The sequence below is a fragment of the Chrysemys picta genome, chromosome 10, assembly GCF_011386835.1.
Source record: "Chrysemys picta bellii isolate R12L10 chromosome 10, ASM1138683v2, whole genome shotgun sequence".
NCBI lineage: Eukaryota > Metazoa > Chordata > Testudines > Emydidae > Chrysemys > Chrysemys picta.
The window spans coordinates 68388086-68405215 of record NC_088800.1 but is presented as its reverse complement, the minus strand read 5'-3'; the positions used below and the strand labels follow the sequence as shown (position 1 = coordinate 68405215).

Genomic DNA, 17130 nt, shown 5'->3' with positions numbered 1-17130 from the left:
TGTGGCTTCTCCCACTTGGTGCCTGCCTGCCAGAATGCAAAGCTGGCTTACTTGCTGCAGACTCAGCGGCTGGTTTTATGTGAGGCAGCACTGCTGCTGCTTGGAATACAAACAGCTGTGGCCTCAGCAGGGATCTGGAAGTGCCCAGTAGCTGCCAAGTCTTCCGGAAACTGCTGCTCCTACATGATGCCTCTGTGCACACTGAGCCATACTAAGCATGAGACTAGCATATGGATCTAGGATCAAGATCTACTTAAGACCTAGGTTCTTGAGGGAACCTTTGCTGCCAAAGTTCTTGTGGATTTGAAGCAGGAACAGATTCCTGTCCATTTGCTGAATGTTTCTGTAAATAGTAAAAAAGGGGAACCACTGTGAATGAGTGGATCTAGTAAATGTTGGTATAGAAGAAAAATAAGAGGCAGAAGGGGGAAAAGGTGAGCGCTCAAAGTTTCTCCAGGACTGGTTCTAGCCTAGTGCTGTACATAAATGAGAAGCAGAATGGTCTAAAAGACTTTCTGGTTTAGAATCTGAAGTAGTTGTACAGCACTGTGTCCAGCACAATACAGACTGTACAGCACCGGTCCAGCACAAGACGGATTCTGGGGAAAACAGGCCCATTAAACAGCCATCTCACCATTTACTAGAAGCAAAGAGGAAACAGGCTTACAAGCCATTGAAGAAATGTATCGAGAAGGGATAATTAACCCTGCAACCTGTCCTTGGGCCTAACTCATAGTTCTGGTTAAGAAAAAAGATGGCAGCACCAGATTGTGTGTGTGATGTACCAGATACGGATTGGTTACAGAACTTCCACCCCAGAGAGATACATCTTTAATGCACTGTCAGGTATATTGTATGCTCAGTTAAGTTATGGAGCACATAACACCACCTACTGGCAGAACAGTATAATGCAATGTAGCGTACTATTACAGAGTGGACTACAGACGCTCCCTGGGTTAAGCAAGACCCGACTTATGCAAATTCACACTTACAGAAAAAGTTCCATAAGCCAGAAATAGGATTTTCGAGTTGCGGAAATTTTTGCGTAACGTACGGGTATACATTTGTGCAAAATTCGAGTTACGCAAGGCTTTCCAGACCGGAATGATTGTGTAAGTCGGGGGATGTCTGTATAGAAGATTAAATGAATTCTTATCTATTACCACAAATATATGATATCCAGGGCTGGCGCAACCCATTAGGCGACCTAGGCGGTCACCTAGGGTGCTACAATTTGGGGGGTGGCGACCGCGGTGGTATTTCGGCGGCAGGACCTTCCGCTGTCTCTGTGGGGGGCAGCATTTCGGGGCGGGACCTTCTGCTGCCTAGGGTGGCAGAAAAGCTGGCGGCGCTCCTGATGATACCCTGGATGCTGTTGCACATTCAGTCTGGTTTTCCACACTGGATCGTAAAGATGTGTATTGGTGAGTGGGAGCGGATCCAAAGGACAGGAAAAAGACTGCTTTTCACAGCAGGATAAGGCCTGTGGCAATTTAAAGTGATGGCTTTTAGCTTATGTATTGCCAGGCCATGTTTGAGACTTTTTTGAAGAGGGTATTGCAGGGCATGCTTCTCTAGTCCCGTTTGTTTACTTAGTGATATGGTGGCGCATGCTAACCTTTGAACAAGAACTGATAAATTTATAAATGGTCTGTGATAAGCTTAAGGCTACTAATCTCAAACTGAACCTAAACAAATGTGAGTAGTTTCAAAACAAGGAATTTACCTTGGGCACACAGTGAGGAGGGAGTTTCCACTGACAAAAAGAAAATTGAGGCTGTTCAGAACTGGACAATGTCTTAGAAGACACTCACACATGTGCCGAGTTTTGTAGGGCTCTGCTCCTATTATAGAAGGTTTATTTGTGGATTTGCCAGTATTACAAAACCATTGCGTAGGATGGGGGAGAAAGGGAAACTACTTCAGTGGTCAACAGCGTGTGATTTAGCATTTTCAGAATTGAAAAAAGTTCTTATGGTGGCTCCTGTCTTAGCCTAAACTCCTTTCATATTATACAGATGCTAGTGCTTACTGTTTGGGGGCAGTATTGACATAAGTATTAGAAAGCAAAAGACTTGAGAGTGTGGGGACTTATTACAGTAAGAGTCTAAATTCTCTGGAGAGAAATTATTGCATTACCCGAAAGGAACTTCTGTCAGTAGTTAACTCTATAGAAAATTTTCACCATTATTTGCATTAGAAGAAGATTGTGGTCAGGACATACCATGCATCCCTTCGATTGCTCTTTAGATTCAGGGCAACTTGCCAGGTGGTTGGAAGAATTGTAGGTTGTGATTTCACAGTCACATAGAAGTCTGGGCACAAGCACACTAAGGCTGATGTCTTGTCCAGAAGACCTTCTTGGGAAGCTAACTGCAAACACTTCCCTAAGAAGGAGAGAAATGATTTAGTTGTTCAGGAAAATGAGCATGCTCAGAAAGGTTGAAGTGTTCTCCTACTGGTTTTTGAATGTTATGATTCCTGATGTCAGATTTGTGTCTATTTATTCTTTTGCATAGAGACTGTCCGGTTCAACCTCTCTGGTCACTCAGTAACAGACTTAAAGGTAACAATTTTGCAACAGAAAAGCTTCAAAAACAGCCTCCAACAAGAAACTGCTGAACTTGAATTAATATGCAAACTAGATACCATCAATTTAGGCTTGAATAGAGACTGGGAATGGCTGAGCCATTACACACATTGAATCTATTTCCCGATGTTAAGTATCCTCACACCTTCTTGTCAAACTGTCTGAAATGGGCCATCTTGATTATCACTACAAAAGTTTTTTTTCTCCTGCTGATAATAGCTCATCTTAATTAATTAGCCTCTTAGAGTTGGTAGGGCAACTCCCACCTTTTCATGTGAATCTATATCTCCTTACTATATGTTCCATTCTATGCATCCGATGAAGTGGGCTGTAGCCCACGAAAGCTTATGCTCTAATAAATGTGTTAGTGTCTAAGGTGCCACAAGTACTCCTGTTCTTTTTGCGGATACAGACGAACACGGCTGCTACTCTGAAACCTGAAAATGGTAAGAAATTGAAAATGACTGAAAAAAAATGTAATCAGTTCCGCAAACAATATATTGCTTTTGGATTCACATCTCTACAAATAGTAATCTACCTCAAGCTTTGTGTTTCTTTGCGGAGAAACTCTATCAAATAACAGTATGAAACCAGCGCATTTGCAACGACATTTGAAGACAAAACACCCCGTGCATGCAGATAACACAGAATAATTTTTTTGAAGAAAGCTTTCTGAGTTCCAGACTTAGCAGCTTAAGATGAAAAAAGCTTCAAGTATTTCTACAAAAGCAATTGAAGCTTCATATGCTGTCTCCCTTCTTGTAACAAAATCAAATTAGCTGTACACAATTTCAGAAGATCTTATTCTGCCTGCCTCTACGGTGCTTGCAGAAAACATGCTTGATAAAAAAGCAGCTGATACTCTCAAGAAAGTACCCTTATCAAATGACACTGTGTGTTGTAGAATTGAAAATATAGCTGAGGATGTTGTCTCCCCACTTGTAGAGAAACATAAAAAGGCAAAAAGATTTGCCCTTCCACTTGATGAGTCCACATATATTAGTGGAGAAGCTCAGCTGATTGCTTATGTTCACGGATTTCTTTTTGATCATTCATCCCCTCTTGCCTCTGTGTTCGACAATACTGTGTGGTTAGCTCAACTTGCCTACTTCACAGATATATTTAGCAATCTGAATGATCTGAATTTATCCATGCAAGGCTGTGACACTAATATTTTGAATCTCTATGACAACTTCAACCTCATTAATGTGTTTGCATACATCAGTAAATGACATAAAACGCATGTCTAATACAGTGCGTATACGCACGTTATGTTGCCATATAATATAGTATATAGAGCAGTATAAACAAGTCATTGTCTGTATGAAATTTTAGTTTGTACTGACTTAGCTAGTGCTTTTTATGTAGCCTAAAACTAGGCAAATATCTAGATGAGTTGACGTTCCCCTTGGAAGACTTTTGCGTGCCCCTGGTTGAAAACCACTGCTCTAGATGGATACATAGTGCAAAAGAAGACCAGGGTGGGTTAGGGTGAGAAAGTTACCCATTTGTAACCAATTTCAGATGCAGGGCATTCCTTATTTCAATGACAGTTTTGTTCTAGGTTGTTTATCTAGTGTAAATGTCAAGATAGTTTCAGGCCAACATTTTAAAAACTGATTTTGGGAGCTTTAATTTATGGGTAGATAACTCCACAAACAGAAGCACTCAGAATCAGTGGCCACTTTTGAAGGAGTGTCTGCATATCTGGAATAGCTTGGGGTACAAGTAAGTATTTTACTCAAATACATCCAGGCCTATTGCCTTGAGTGACTTCAGTGTCCATGTGGACACTGGATTTTCTGGACTGACCTGAAATCTCATGTATGCAGTGTTGTTGTAGCTGTTTTGGTACCAGGATATTAGAGAGACAAAGTGGGTGAGGTAATACCTTTTATTCAGTCAACTTCTATTGGTGAGAGAGATAACCTTTTGAACTTACACAGAGCTCTTCTTCGAGTCTGGGAAACTACTCTGAGTTAGTTTCCCAGACCTGAAGAGCTCTGTGTAAGCTCAAAATCTTGTCTGTCTCAGCAACAGAAGTTGGTCCAATAAAATATATTACTTCACTCACCTTCTCTCTTTGAAATCTCATGGTCATTATTGAGAACCATGGGCTTATCCCAGGTGAATTAAGGCCCTACGCATACAACTGGGAACACTTCATATCTTGTGTATTTGACAGAATTAGTGACTCAGGGATGAAAGTGACCCAGGCCAGATCATTGCTTCCTTATGTTTGAGGTGAGGATTCACCTTTGTTCCCACTAGGGAAGATGGGAATATTTAATTGTGTGCTGTGGGGACTGCTGGACCTGCTTTAGTTTCAGGATTATTAGGGAGAATGCCCTGCTGCTGGATCCTCTCAAGGCTTGCATTTGTGAACCATTCAGGTAAAGAATTACAAAACATCTTTATGATGACTTATTAAAATGAAAAGCTAAATGAAGCTGACCAAGCACAGGTGTGGTGGGATATGGGGAAAGAGGGTAGGAGAGTATGCAGGTTCCCATCTGTCCTTCAGTATGAATGTATTCTGTATACACAGAAACTTTTATCACAGTTTATATCTGCAATAATTAATTATTATAAGTATTTAAAAAAGGGAATATTATAGCCAAATCATAATAATTGCCATTAGTACACAATAAGAGAACTGAGTATCAGTATATGCAAGTGAATTAATGACAAGACGCAGGGATCCAATTAAGTGGCAGACCACAACTTTATTAATTTAACACCGGGATGTGTGCTATACACCCCATACAGTTTCACACACCAACCATTTGACTGTGTCCAGTGGGGGGTTACAAGGCTTCTACTATTTAATCAATAACTTGGGGTAGACCCTCCTTGGCCGAACCCCAAAACTCAGCTCACTTCTGAATCCTCTTGCCCTCTGTCTTGCATTCACAGCACTAGGGCATAGACGAGACCTGTAACCAGTCCCTTGGGAGTGACCCCTTTAGTGTGCCAGACCCCAAGTGTCCACACAGTTCCACAAGGGAATGTCTGTGGCTCCACAACTCTGAAACAAGGCCTTCAGGTGCCAGCAATCCTTGTTTCTCTCCATGGCTCCCTGGACCAAATCCAGCCAAACCAGACTCCTGCAGGAGGTTTGTGCTCCTTCAGGGCACAATGCTCTCAGTAAGTATTTGCGGTGACACCAGGCAGTCTTTTAAAAACAGGATAACAATTTGTTAATCACCTGGTCTACAGAATCTGAAAGTCCTTAGGTTATCATAGAGGAGCAAAGGTTAAGACAGAGTTCAGAGAGACTAAAGCCAGGGCTCCCTTGAACCAAGCTGCTGTAGAAACCATCTTTGCTTCATTTCTCTGTCTTTCCCATTATCTTATTCCTAGGCCAGAGCTTGTGTCTCTGAGTGTTCAGCTCATAACACAGCCACCTGACACTTCTTATCTTAATTCTCTGGACACAATTGTGCTATATTCACATTTTCAGCTGCCTCTGCAGCTAGATGTTAATTTTCAGTCATTGGGGTTCCATTTGTCTATGTAGGGTCATCCATTCAAATGATTCCTGCCCAGACAATCCAACAGCTAGATGTCTCAAATACCTAGCTGGATCTTTCATGTCCTAGCAAGAAAATGAATTCTTTCCCCCCAATGTGTAACAGTGCCAAGGTGGTAGGTAGAGAGTCAAAAATAGCTCATAAAAATATTACAGAAAATGTCCACATTTGTCACACTCTCCCCCTGTGGTGGGGGGATCAAGGATAGCAAGGAGGGATCTCAATCCATGACAATGTAAGGTTTCCATTTCTCCAATAGACACAAAGTCAACCAGTGAAGTCCTAGGCCTCATTTACCTCTGGGAGTTGGCCCTTTTAGCGTTTATCCATGCTGGACACTAGCTGCAAGTTGCAATGAGCTAAACAGTCATCATAAACGTCCTATTATTACACTTTCAAGTCCTATTCCTTTCAATGCTACTTTGCCTCCATGATACTGCAAAGAAAGTGAAAAAACAAACAAAAAAACCCAGCAGACCTTGGCCAGTTTGGGCCAATGGGAAAAATTCAATCCTGACCCCAAAACAGCAATAGGTCAGATCTGCAGCATCCAAAAACTGCAAGTAAGGAGAGGAAGGGCAGGGCAGCTTGAAAAGCTGAGGAGTTGTTTAAAAAGGTGGCAGGGAAGGGAACTTGAGAAACAATCAGCCCGCCCACCCTCCCAGCCCAGCGAATGGGAAGCGGAGGATCCGAGAGGAGGAGGGGTACAGCACCTGCCTCACCAAGCATACATTCTGTAGGTGTACTGACTTTGCCCCCTTCTCTATCCACTAGACAACACAGGCTCTTTTTGTCCTCTTTTTTCTCCTCTATTCATCAACAATACAGTATGTTGTTTGGTGGTGGCAATGGAACAGAAAAGAATAAAAATTAAACCAATGCTTCATGGAGAAGTTTGCAGTCTAGAATGAGATATAATTGGTATGGATCCATCAGTTCGAGAGAAAGAATACAACAAACTCCTAAAGAAAGGGACTACCTGTCAATGAAAATGCTTGTTTAGGCATCCTCAGACTTTTTCTACAGTGTGTAGTGTTTAGCACCTGCTTGAGAAATGTCCTCTATAAATAATCAGTTTCTGTTTCAGACAGAATTTACATTGAAAATTACTTCCATCCAGCTGGATGGTCCTTCTAGAAACTTGAATCTGCAGTTGCTATTCAAATGAGCAGACAGAGTCCCTTGAGAAGCCTCAGGGTGAAATCCCTATTATTTAATATACTCTTTTAAAGAAGAACCTTGATATTTAGCTGGTGTTGCTGGCCACACTTACTACTGTTTGTACAAAGTGAGAAGTGGAAACATTTTTCCTCCTTAGCTTGTCCTTACTCTTTAACCATTTCTGTGGCTTCCTAGTTCACTAATTACTGACCCCGATGGCTCAACATTGCTTCAAAAATGAGTATTTTGACAGCTTGCTGCAATCTTGTATACCCTGTCACCTTCGATGTTCCAGTAAGCCACCTTTTTCATGTCAGAGCTATTGTAATGAGAGTAAGTACCAATTCTGTAACATTATTTGTTTGTGCTGTGCATTTTCACATTTATACTTTGCATTGATTCTAAATATAAACCATGAAAAATGACACTAAAGTTTACAAGACCAAGTATAAAATCTGTACAAGATTGAAGACCTAAACACAGTATTTTATATATCAACTGAACTATGTTAGGAAAAGTAAATGTTTCAAGCTACCTAGCTGTCACTCACCAGAAAAAGAAATTATTCCTTAGAGATGTGAGAGGCTTATAGATTAGGCCACGTATTTATATATTAATTGCTTGTTGTTTTTAATGTACATAATATGTCTCCTTTATTTTAAAAGGTACTACAGGTCAAGTAAAAGTATCAGATGCAATTCTTTGGATCGGTTTGGGAATAGGAGTGATTTTAACATTCACAGTGTTCATATTAATGGTCTTGTTTAAAATGCGGCACCCAAAACAATCAAAGGAAGAACTGAAAAACACAGGTACAAAATATGATTGTCAATAAATACAATTCTTTGTAAAATATTTTCAGATTGTTGTGAATTTCTGCTATGTTATTTTAATTTATAATGTTTAATATAGCCTACATCACCAGATTCTGATAGTTTTACTCATGTTGGAGAGTACATTATTCCACAAATAGATGAACTAAAGTCAATGGGGCTAACTGTGGCAAAAAGTACTTCCCAATATAATAAGGATATCATATTATAGCCAATAGTAGTTAGGAGCCCGCTGGTCTTGGCTACAGAATCACATTTGCTTTTTTATTTCAATATATATTTTTAACTTGCTTATCCTATTTTGCATTGGAAAATTGCTATAAACGCTTAACAGAATTTCTTTATTAAGGCCCAGTCCTTCCTGCCATTGAAGTCAAAAGGAATTTTACCCGGAGGGAGAATAAAAATGGAAGATTAGCCTTGCAGCTTGTAAAGTGTAAATTGACTTGATTCAACCCTGTAGCCTCTCAAAGCCATATATAAAGGATATTTTCCCTGTGGCAGAAAGAATTAAATTAATTTTGGACCTTTTCATATCCATAGATATTTACAGCAAAACATGCTTCTGTTAATTTTATTTGTGTATATGATAGTATATATATAATAGATTCCATACATGCCCATCCTAAATTCGGGAGCGGGGGACACGTTCAGTAGATTCTATGACTTGACTTTACTACTGAGATAGCATGACACGTGAACTAAAATATCTTTTCATATCTTCATAGAGTCTGCAGTGGAGCTGAATGTTATACTCAAGGCTGATATTGAGACCAGTGTGAATACAGATATAATTGGAGATTCCCTCCAAAGTGAAGCATCACTGATGTATTCAGTGGAGGAATGCACTTGCGGGGACTGTGACTTGGTGAAACTCCAAACTGGCTTTGATACTTCATTCCCATTACCAGCGACAGAGGAAGGAGCTACTGTTCTGGTCACCACAAAGACTTCTGAATATTGCAGCTATATTCCAGGTGCTATGATGACTCTGTGATAGGGAAATGGAAGCATTTTTTACTACATAATAATCAATCAGATCATCCAGTATAAGTATACTCATAAATTTTATTATTTGCTGTCAGTAGAGAAGGATAGTATATGTGGTTTCTTTATAGCTCTTGCATTTAACTTTAATTGGTATTATATTATTTCTAATTTTAGTCTCTCTTGGGAGCTATTTACTGGAACTTATAAGCTATAAGAACCCTTATGTGGGGAAAACTTTTCTGCACTATCATTAAAGACTATATTTACTAGACAAAAGGTTGGATGTGCATAAATGCCATCAATAAGCAAGCTCAAATATATATTTAATGACTATGTCACACAAATAAATCTTGTACAAAATGTTTTTGTAGTACTGAGAGGTGCAAAAAAAAAAAAATGGTATGTAGCATCACTTTTGTACCACTTCAGAGATCCAGGTTCTGAGACTTTGGGGCCCAATGAAAATGGGAATGCTTGCAAAGGAAGTGCTCTAATACTGGATACATTTATGGAATATGCAGTTATACCCAGTTAAGATAGCAGCTGTGAGCTATACTGGAAGAGGAGATGGTATTGCATAGCCTCTAATTGCCAATCTGATTTCTGATAGTAGAGGAGGGCTTTCTTTTATGAATCAAACATTTTCAAAAAATGTAAAATCTCCCTATTTTAGCATGGGCTCCATAATGATCTATTTGTACTTAGCAGGGATTTACTAGTAGTATCAACTAGCTACATGCTAAAAACTCAACCTCAAATTAGGTATGCTTAGGCACCTAAATAAGTGTTTTCATAGCTGCTGAGCACTTGCAGTTCTCATTGAAGTCAATGAAGGCTGTTTGTGCTCAGCAATAATCACCTTTGTACTACTAGAGCACTGTTCATCCAAGGATCTCAGAGTGAACGAACAATCATGAGTGAATTAAGACAAGAATAACCCACATCTTAAAGGTGGGGAAATTGAGGAACTGAAAGGAAAAAGATTAAGAAACTTGCTTAACATCACACTCTCCACTTCTGACACACAGGCCACATATTTAGGCGTCTAATTATGGATTTAGATGCGTAACTCAGGCCACACAAGTCTGAAAATTTTGGCCTAGCCATACATCATGAGAATCTAAATAAGATGTACCGTAACTGTTTCTGTTACAACAATTGCATTAATCTTCATTTGTGCTTGGGACCTGTACAAGTCCTTGGATCTATGTGTGGATATAGCCCTTAATCAAAGAAAGATTTTATTCTTATTTGCTTTGGTACCTAGTTTTTCCAATTACTTTTGTAGTTATTCTTGGTGCTGTGTATTTTGAAACCTCAACAATTTGGGATTATTTTTGGTTAAATGATACCTGACACCTGTATTTAAAAGTTTAGAATATTTTATTTTTCACTAGTTTAACCCATCTTTTATTTATATATGGTATTTATAATTTCAAATTAGTATTATGAAGATACCGCTTTGCTCTGAAACCATTATCTGTACATGCAAAGAATCAGTGAAGGGGAAGTTGCTTTATGAAGCACATTAGAAAAGAAATACTGCAGAAGCTTCCAAATTACCACAGGACTACATCTATTGTGGATGTTCACATTTGGATGATTATGTTTCTAAGAGTAGAATGGCTTGGAGTTCAAGTGCTGCTTCATGCTGCCGCTAGATAGGCTTGAACTGTGAATGTGTAGATGTAGGTTTCTACTTTAGTTCCATCAGAAGGGGCCGGTCCCAAGAAATGAAGTTCAGATCAGGCTTTGCAGCACTTCTATGTTCAGGAGTGGAAACAAGGTTCACAATTGATAATCTATTCTGCTTTTTGGTTCACCTTACCAAAAAACCACAACAACCTGCATGATGCAAAGTTTGCATGGATACCCCAGTTCTCCCCAAGCTGAAGTTGCTAGTGCCACAATCTTGACCTGGCCTTTTGCTTTCTGACAGCACCAGCTTTCCTTTTCCTTGACTGCCTCTGATTCTTTAACCCAGGTAATTAGTTAGCAGAGAAAACTGGACCTGAATCTCCCACTGAAGTGGTTATTATTCTGCTTCCAAGCAGCCCCAGGCCCTCCACCTCCCCAAACGGCTCTGGGAGTGGGGCCTTGGGAACGGCCAGAGGCTGAATGAGGCCCTTCCCCCAGTGAGCGGGGCACAGGAGACCCTGCCCTCGAGCTAGCCAGAGACCCGCCCACCAGGAGCGGGGCCATCACAGGACCCCGCAGCGAGAGCGCCCTTCCCCAGGCCAGGCAGCTCTCAGCGCTCTTGCGAGGCGGTTGGGGAAGCGCACGCGGCGCGGACGGAGGGAATGTCGAAGCTCTCTCTCGCGCGCGCCCTCAGGCTCCAGTATTTACCTTCCGGGGCGGCGGGGCTTCACTTCCGGGGCGGGGTGTCCGCTCTGTGTGTCCCCGGCCCCGCTTCCCTCCGTGGAGCTGTCTCAGCGGGAGCAGGGGGGCTAGCTGCAGTACCGGGGAGGGACCGGACTCAGGGCATCATGAGCGGTGAGTGCCCGCCCGAGCTCGCGGGGATGGGGGCTCAGCCTGCGTCACAGCCTCCCCCTCCCGCTCTCCCCACTCTCTGCGGTGCTGCCTGCCGGGGGTCATGGCGCGCCCCGTGCCATCCGGTGCTACGGGCCGGTTTAGGCTGTCGGCTCCCGCTGGGGATAGGCTGACGTGCTGGAGGGGTATCCTAGCCCCTGGGCACTAGGGAGGTGGCCCCTCCTACTTCGGAGACCTGCGTGAGGCGCATCTCCCCTTCTCCCCCTTCATTTTGATTGTGTGAAGCTCAGCCCTCTAGCAACGTGTGAAATCCCAGACCCTGCAGCGCTGAGCCCCTGAGAGCCACACGGACTGTAAACACCTGTAAGGCCAACTGCTTTGGCATCAAAGTTGTCTAAACTGAGCAAAGTGCAGAAAGTAAACAGAGCATAAATAACGTAATATTTTTACTTGACTAATACACTGAGGTGTGGTTAGTAACCCGAGCAAAGAAACGTGTTTGTTGATGTGATTTTTTTTTAAGTGACAATACGAAACCTCCACCTGTAACTCTTGTAATACACACACCAGTTCTGGACACATTGTGTTTTTCCTTCTACCCTAAATTAACTGCAGGGTATTTAAGGTCAAGTGAGGCAAGATGGTGTTCACTGAATCTTAAGATTTTAATGAGAGAGGAAGAATTGTACAGTTTTCCACAGGCCTCAGTTTTTCTTGAACTGGCCATTTATCTTGTAAATATTGTATCTAGGGCAATTCTATCCTTCCAGGGATTAGGGGAGAATCAGCATGGAGGTTAATCTCTGAGATGGAGGGAAGGGTGAGTATTGGTCACACAAGTTGAAATACCAGGACTGATAGTAACGGTTAACAATAGTTATCTTCAAAGGGTATTCTTACGTGAGTGATATTTTAAATATTATTTCAAAATGCAGATTGACACGTTCTTCATTCAAATAGAGAGATAACGTAGTTATAAAAATTGACTTGAAATAAGACCTGTCAGAGTTGCTCATAAAACACAAATAGCATGCTGAGGGAAATCATCCCTGACCCTGAGATTGTCCTTTTTTCTGCAGCAGTTAATTGGGAATTAGGTCCTGGGTTCTGTTCTAACTCTACTGCCAAAATGTTTAACCCCTATTGATGAAAGGTGCAATTTTAACATTTAAAGTATTAACTGAGGCAGCTAAACCCCATGTGGATTCATGAATTACATTGGCTATGAAAGAGAAACTATACAGCAGATGAAAGTGAAAGCATCTTAGTAACATTTTCTCTCAGTTTATCTGGCATTTGTATTTATTTTGATAAATAACTTTTCTAATTTTAACTTGTAAGGAGATGAAAAAGATGATAATAGACCTGCAGGGAAAGTTATTAGTATTTTGTGAAATGCAGGTAACATTCAAACGTTCAAAACACAAAAAATCTTTTCTCAGATGTTTGGCTTCATTTCAAGTTTTGCCACTATATACATATATACTTCAAAACTACCCTCTTAACCTATAGGGGCCTGCATCTGCTTTTTAGGTGTTGCTGCAGTTAGCTCAACCTGGATGTAGGATCAGGGTTTAAGTTGTTGTTGGGTGGTAAGTCTTTGCACACTTGAGCAATGGAATTTCCTTTTACAGTTAAAAATAACAGTTGACATCTCTACGAAAAACTCTGAAAGCTGTTTTATTAGCAGCAGTTTTGTCTATAGTTTGTTTATATACTATATTTCTTGTCACTATTTTTATGAATTACCAAATCTTTGTTTTTAAAGCCTTCATCTGTTTTTTACCAATAGAGAGACATGTATGATGCGCTAAATTGAAATGTTTTTCAGTTATCCAGGACAGGATTATGCATAAAGCAACGTTATTAAGGATGGTTGGCCAAACGTTTGACCTACCTTTATGAACTTGTAAATCTTGCCAAAATCTATGAGTTAATTAAACAATAAAGTGAAACATATTTTAATATAACTCTTTCTTCTGAAAAAAGTAGGGTTTATGGGAACGTAAATTTGGGCGTCACGGAACAGAGCAGCAGGAAAGAGAAAGTATGCATCATATTCACACTTGTCTTTAGGTAGAGAATTAGGCAAACTTAAAAGTAATCTATTTCAACTACACCTCTACCCCGATATAACGCGGTCCTCGGGAGACAAAAAATCTCACCGCGTTATATCGAACTTGCTTTGACCCCCTGTTCCTTGTTCCATGACCACCCCCTCCAGAGACCCCTGTCCTTAATCACCCCCAGGACCCCACCCCGTACCCAACTCCCCTGACCACTCCGACCCCTATCCCTGCCCCCTGACAGGCACTCACCCGCAGCGGCGGGAAGCGGAGCAACGTGGCCCCAGTCCACTTTGCTCCACTCCGCCACCTCCCAGCCGCGGCGCTCCGCTTCCTGCCGCCGGTGAGTGCGGGGAGGTTGGGGAAAGGACGCACTCACCGGCAGCGGGAAGCAGAGCGATGCGGCCCCAGCCCGCTCTGCTTTCCTTGCCCCAGCTCCAGCTGTGTCGCTCGGGGTGCAGGGGGTGGGTTGGGAAAGGTCCTGTACTCACCTGCTGCGGGAAGCGGAGCGCCGCGGCTGGGAGCTGGCGGAGTGGAGTGGGCTGGGGCAGGGCTGCTCCGCTTCCGCCGCTGCCGGTGAGTGCGGTGGGGATCCCTTTCCCCCAAGCTGTGTCCCCCAAGCGACACGGCTGGGGCCGGGGCGAGGGAAGCAGAGCAGGCTGCTCTCGGCCCCCCGCTAATCCCCCGGGCCACTCTGGGACTGCGGGGGCCCCCCAAATTGACCCCCCACAGCTTCTGCTTCCTAGACCCTGGGGGCGGGAAGCCCCTGACCGCCCCCGAGACCCTCTGCCCCTTATCCAACCCCTCAGTCCCGGCACCCTTAACATGCTGCTCAGAGCAGCGTGTCAGAGCTTTACCGTGTTGTATGCGAACCCGTGTTATATCGGGTCACGTTATATCGGGGTAGAGGTGTATGTCTCTTTTTGAGGCTGGGACACAATCATTTATTGTCAGACAGTAGCATTATACTTTTAGAGTTTATAATATAATAGAAAAATGATTAAGGACAAAGTTTTAACTGATTTGTTTAATGCATCTTTTTTGTTTTAAGATCAAGATTTTCACTGTTCTTTATATTTAGTCTAAAATCTTAGTCTTAAAACTAAAGATGAATAGGACAATTTGCATGCATTAAACAAGTCAGTTAAAACTTTGTCAATCATTTTTCTATAATATTATGAACTCTAAAAGTATAAATGTTAGTGTGTGAGAACCAGGAATTGCCTCTGACCACTGTTTTTTCAAATTGAAATGCAAATATGGTACAAAAGTAAAAAAAATTTAATTAGACTGGTAAGTTTATTAGTTTTATTAATCTGTTGCCTTAGTAACATAGATTCAGTATTTTATGGTGTGATTTTTTTGATAATGTCCTTTTAACAGAATGTGGAACTGTAGTCATGTATGAAATACTGCCTGATAGATATTTCCTGTACAATTATATCTACTTCATTAATAGTCATGATCTACTCTTACATGCTAGAATATTTTTTTTGTGGGTGAGATGACAACCCCAGTTAATATAGACACGAACTGTATTCAGTTGTGGGGCTATTATAGCATTTTGGACTTGCCATGTACAGTATTGAATAGCTAAAACTGTCAGGGACCATTACACAAATAATCAACTCACTACATTTGCTGACTGTAATTACCAAACTTTGCATATTGGAGTCTGCGCACTGTGGAATTTCTTAGGTTATTGTGTGACAGAACCCAGTTTTATTAACAGAATGAGAGAGGTTTATCCATATGAATTGGAGGCTCTTCAATGTAAGTGATTCATATCAGGGGACATAGCCTAATTTTAGATGTGGAGGTGGTTTGACAAAGGGGGCTTTAGCTAAACAAGATTTGTGTGTGTGTGTGTGTGTGTGTGTGTGTGTGTGTGTGTTTTTATATATTTAGACTGCTCAAATGCCAACCCTAAAAATAAATTATATATACCGGACCCCTGCTAGAACGCGGGGTTTTGGATCCATGTGCGGTCCCGCGTTAACGCGGGGACCGCGTAACCATGGATTCCAATGAAGGTACAGTAATTACATTTGGGATCCATGCGCAGTCCCGCTCTATAACCGAATTGGCGCTATAAAGATACGCGTTCTAGCAAGGGTCTGCTGTGTGTGTATATATATACTGTATATATATTTAGGGTTGGCATTTGAGCGGTCCAAAAATAACAGGTCAAATATTTTAAAGCACTAATTTATTAGAATAGTAACACAAAAGTGTAAGATGTTATGGTCTCTAATAGGCTTAGCCTTAGATATTTATGCCTAATTATAAAAAACAAGTTTCAATTCAGAAGACTAGGAAACACAATGAAATGAATCTTTAAAAAATGAAAGAAATAATTACTCTCATTACCCTTTTTAGCAATGGGTTAGCATTTAAACATGAACATTATTCAAGACTGAACCAGTTACAATGAAAAAGTAAAATAAAATTAAACACAATAAAACTCTGAGCGTCCTTTTTAAAGGCACTTATGCTTGATAGGCCAATTCTTCAATCGTCTTAATGGCTTGTGCATATTTTCTGTGAGTTAGGGGAGGAGACTTAATGACTGAATGCTCCTCTTTCTCCCCCACTCTTTTCTGAGTTAATTTCTGTAAATGTGTCTAGTCAGTTTAGATTTAAGCTCTTTGAGGCAGGGATCATATCTTTTAACTTGTTTAATGTGTTTTGTAAACTGCCATGTACAGTGATGGCCAGGTATACAAATAAAGATACAGATATATACATATATTGTTTGTTCTGGAGATTCCAATCAGTCAAGATGCTAAGCTTTCAATTAAAAAGCTACAACAAGTTTGCATCTGAAGAAGTGAGGATCTTACCCACGAAAGCTTATGCTCCCAATACTTCTGTTAGTCTTAAAGGTGCCACAGGATCCTCTGTTGCTTTTTACAGATTCAGACTAACACGGCTACCCCTCTGATAGTTTTCAATTAGTTCACCTTTTTCCAAACAGTTGCTATTAGCATATGTTAAAGTGAGTGATCAGTACATTTAAGTAGGCTTGCTAACAGATGACACCATGATGCAGCCAACCTTTTTGATTGTCATCTACATCAGGGCATTCTTGGTGGAATATCTGACAGTATTTGATCCTTGTCAAATAACAGGTGGTCAATTGTATGGCTTGGCAAGCCTAATTTTTTTTTACCATTACAAGACACTAGGTGAAATGATACAACAGATTTACTATGCTTCTAATGTAAACTTAGCCTTAATGCCAACAAAGTCTTTAACTTGTCACTTATTCAAGATGATTTTATCTGCTTGGGTAGTGCAGTGAAGAAGTGTATCTGCCTTTAACTTTCTGAAACTGACTCAAATCCTGACTTGGGTTACAAGAAAACAGGAACCTGAAGAGTCTCATTTTAAGCTCTATTTGTGCACCACAGCCTTCACTGTAATTGTCTTTGCAAAAGAGAGGATGAGGACTCAAATAGTATCAG

The 17130-nt window shown here is 41.2% G+C and overlaps 3 protein-coding genes and 1 long non-coding RNA gene across 16 annotated transcripts in view; 3 read left to right on the top strand and 1 right to left on the bottom strand.

Annotated features, from left to right (window-relative positions):
- The window catches only part of LOC135973815 (uncharacterized), a 1510190-nt gene that overhangs the window by 1044667 nt on the left and 448393 nt on the right, over positions 1-17130 (top strand). The gene's annotated exons all lie outside the window — the stretch shown is intronic.
- Positions 6837-9468, top strand: TNFRSF17 (TNF receptor superfamily member 17). The gene is made up of 3 exons (XM_065558900.1): positions 6837-7617; positions 7950-8096; positions 8846-9468. The coding sequence occupies exons 1-3, from the start codon at positions 7500-7502 to the stop codon at positions 9112-9114; spliced, it is 534 nt and encodes a 177-aa protein (XP_065414972.1). The 5' UTR covers positions 6837-7499; the 3' UTR covers positions 9115-9468.
- LOC135973819 (uncharacterized) lies at positions 7898-11089 on the bottom strand. Its single transcript, XR_010590848.1, has 2 exons — positions 10936-11089; positions 7898-9108 (listed from the first exon to the last, which is right to left on the bottom strand). It is a non-coding gene; the product is annotated as an uncharacterized LOC135973819 (long non-coding RNA).
- SNX29 (sorting nexin 29) overlaps positions 11268-17130 on the top strand; it is a 497538-nt gene continuing 491675 nt past the window's right edge. For 9 of the 13 annotated variants that reach the window (XR_010590846.1, XR_010590847.1, XM_042861636.2 and 6 more), the window contains exon 1: positions 11268-11600. Coding sequence is in view for 8 of the 13 variants with exons in the window: in XM_042861636.2 (XP_042717570.1) it covers positions 11408-11600 (193 nt within the window). In the remaining 5 variants the exon portion in view is untranslated. The other 4 variants (XM_005307585.5, XM_065558889.1, XM_065558888.1 and 1 more) reach the window with 4 other exon arrangements.

What these genes read in the sequence shown, in the direction of transcription:
- TNFRSF17 (XM_065558900.1), top strand. Translation starts at nt 7,500, where the DNA reads ATGGCTCAACATTGCTTCAAAAATGAGTATTTTGACAGCTTGCTGCAA. An exon ending in TCAGAGCTATTGTAATGAGA is followed by an intron (nt 7,618 to 7,949) that starts GTAAGTACCAAT and finishes TTATTTTAAAAG; the next exon opens with GTACTACAGGTCAAGTAAAA. An exon ending in GGAAGAACTGAAAAACACAG is followed by an intron (nt 8,097 to 8,845) that starts GTACAAAATATG and finishes ATATCTTCATAG; the next exon opens with AGTCTGCAGTGGAGCTGAAT.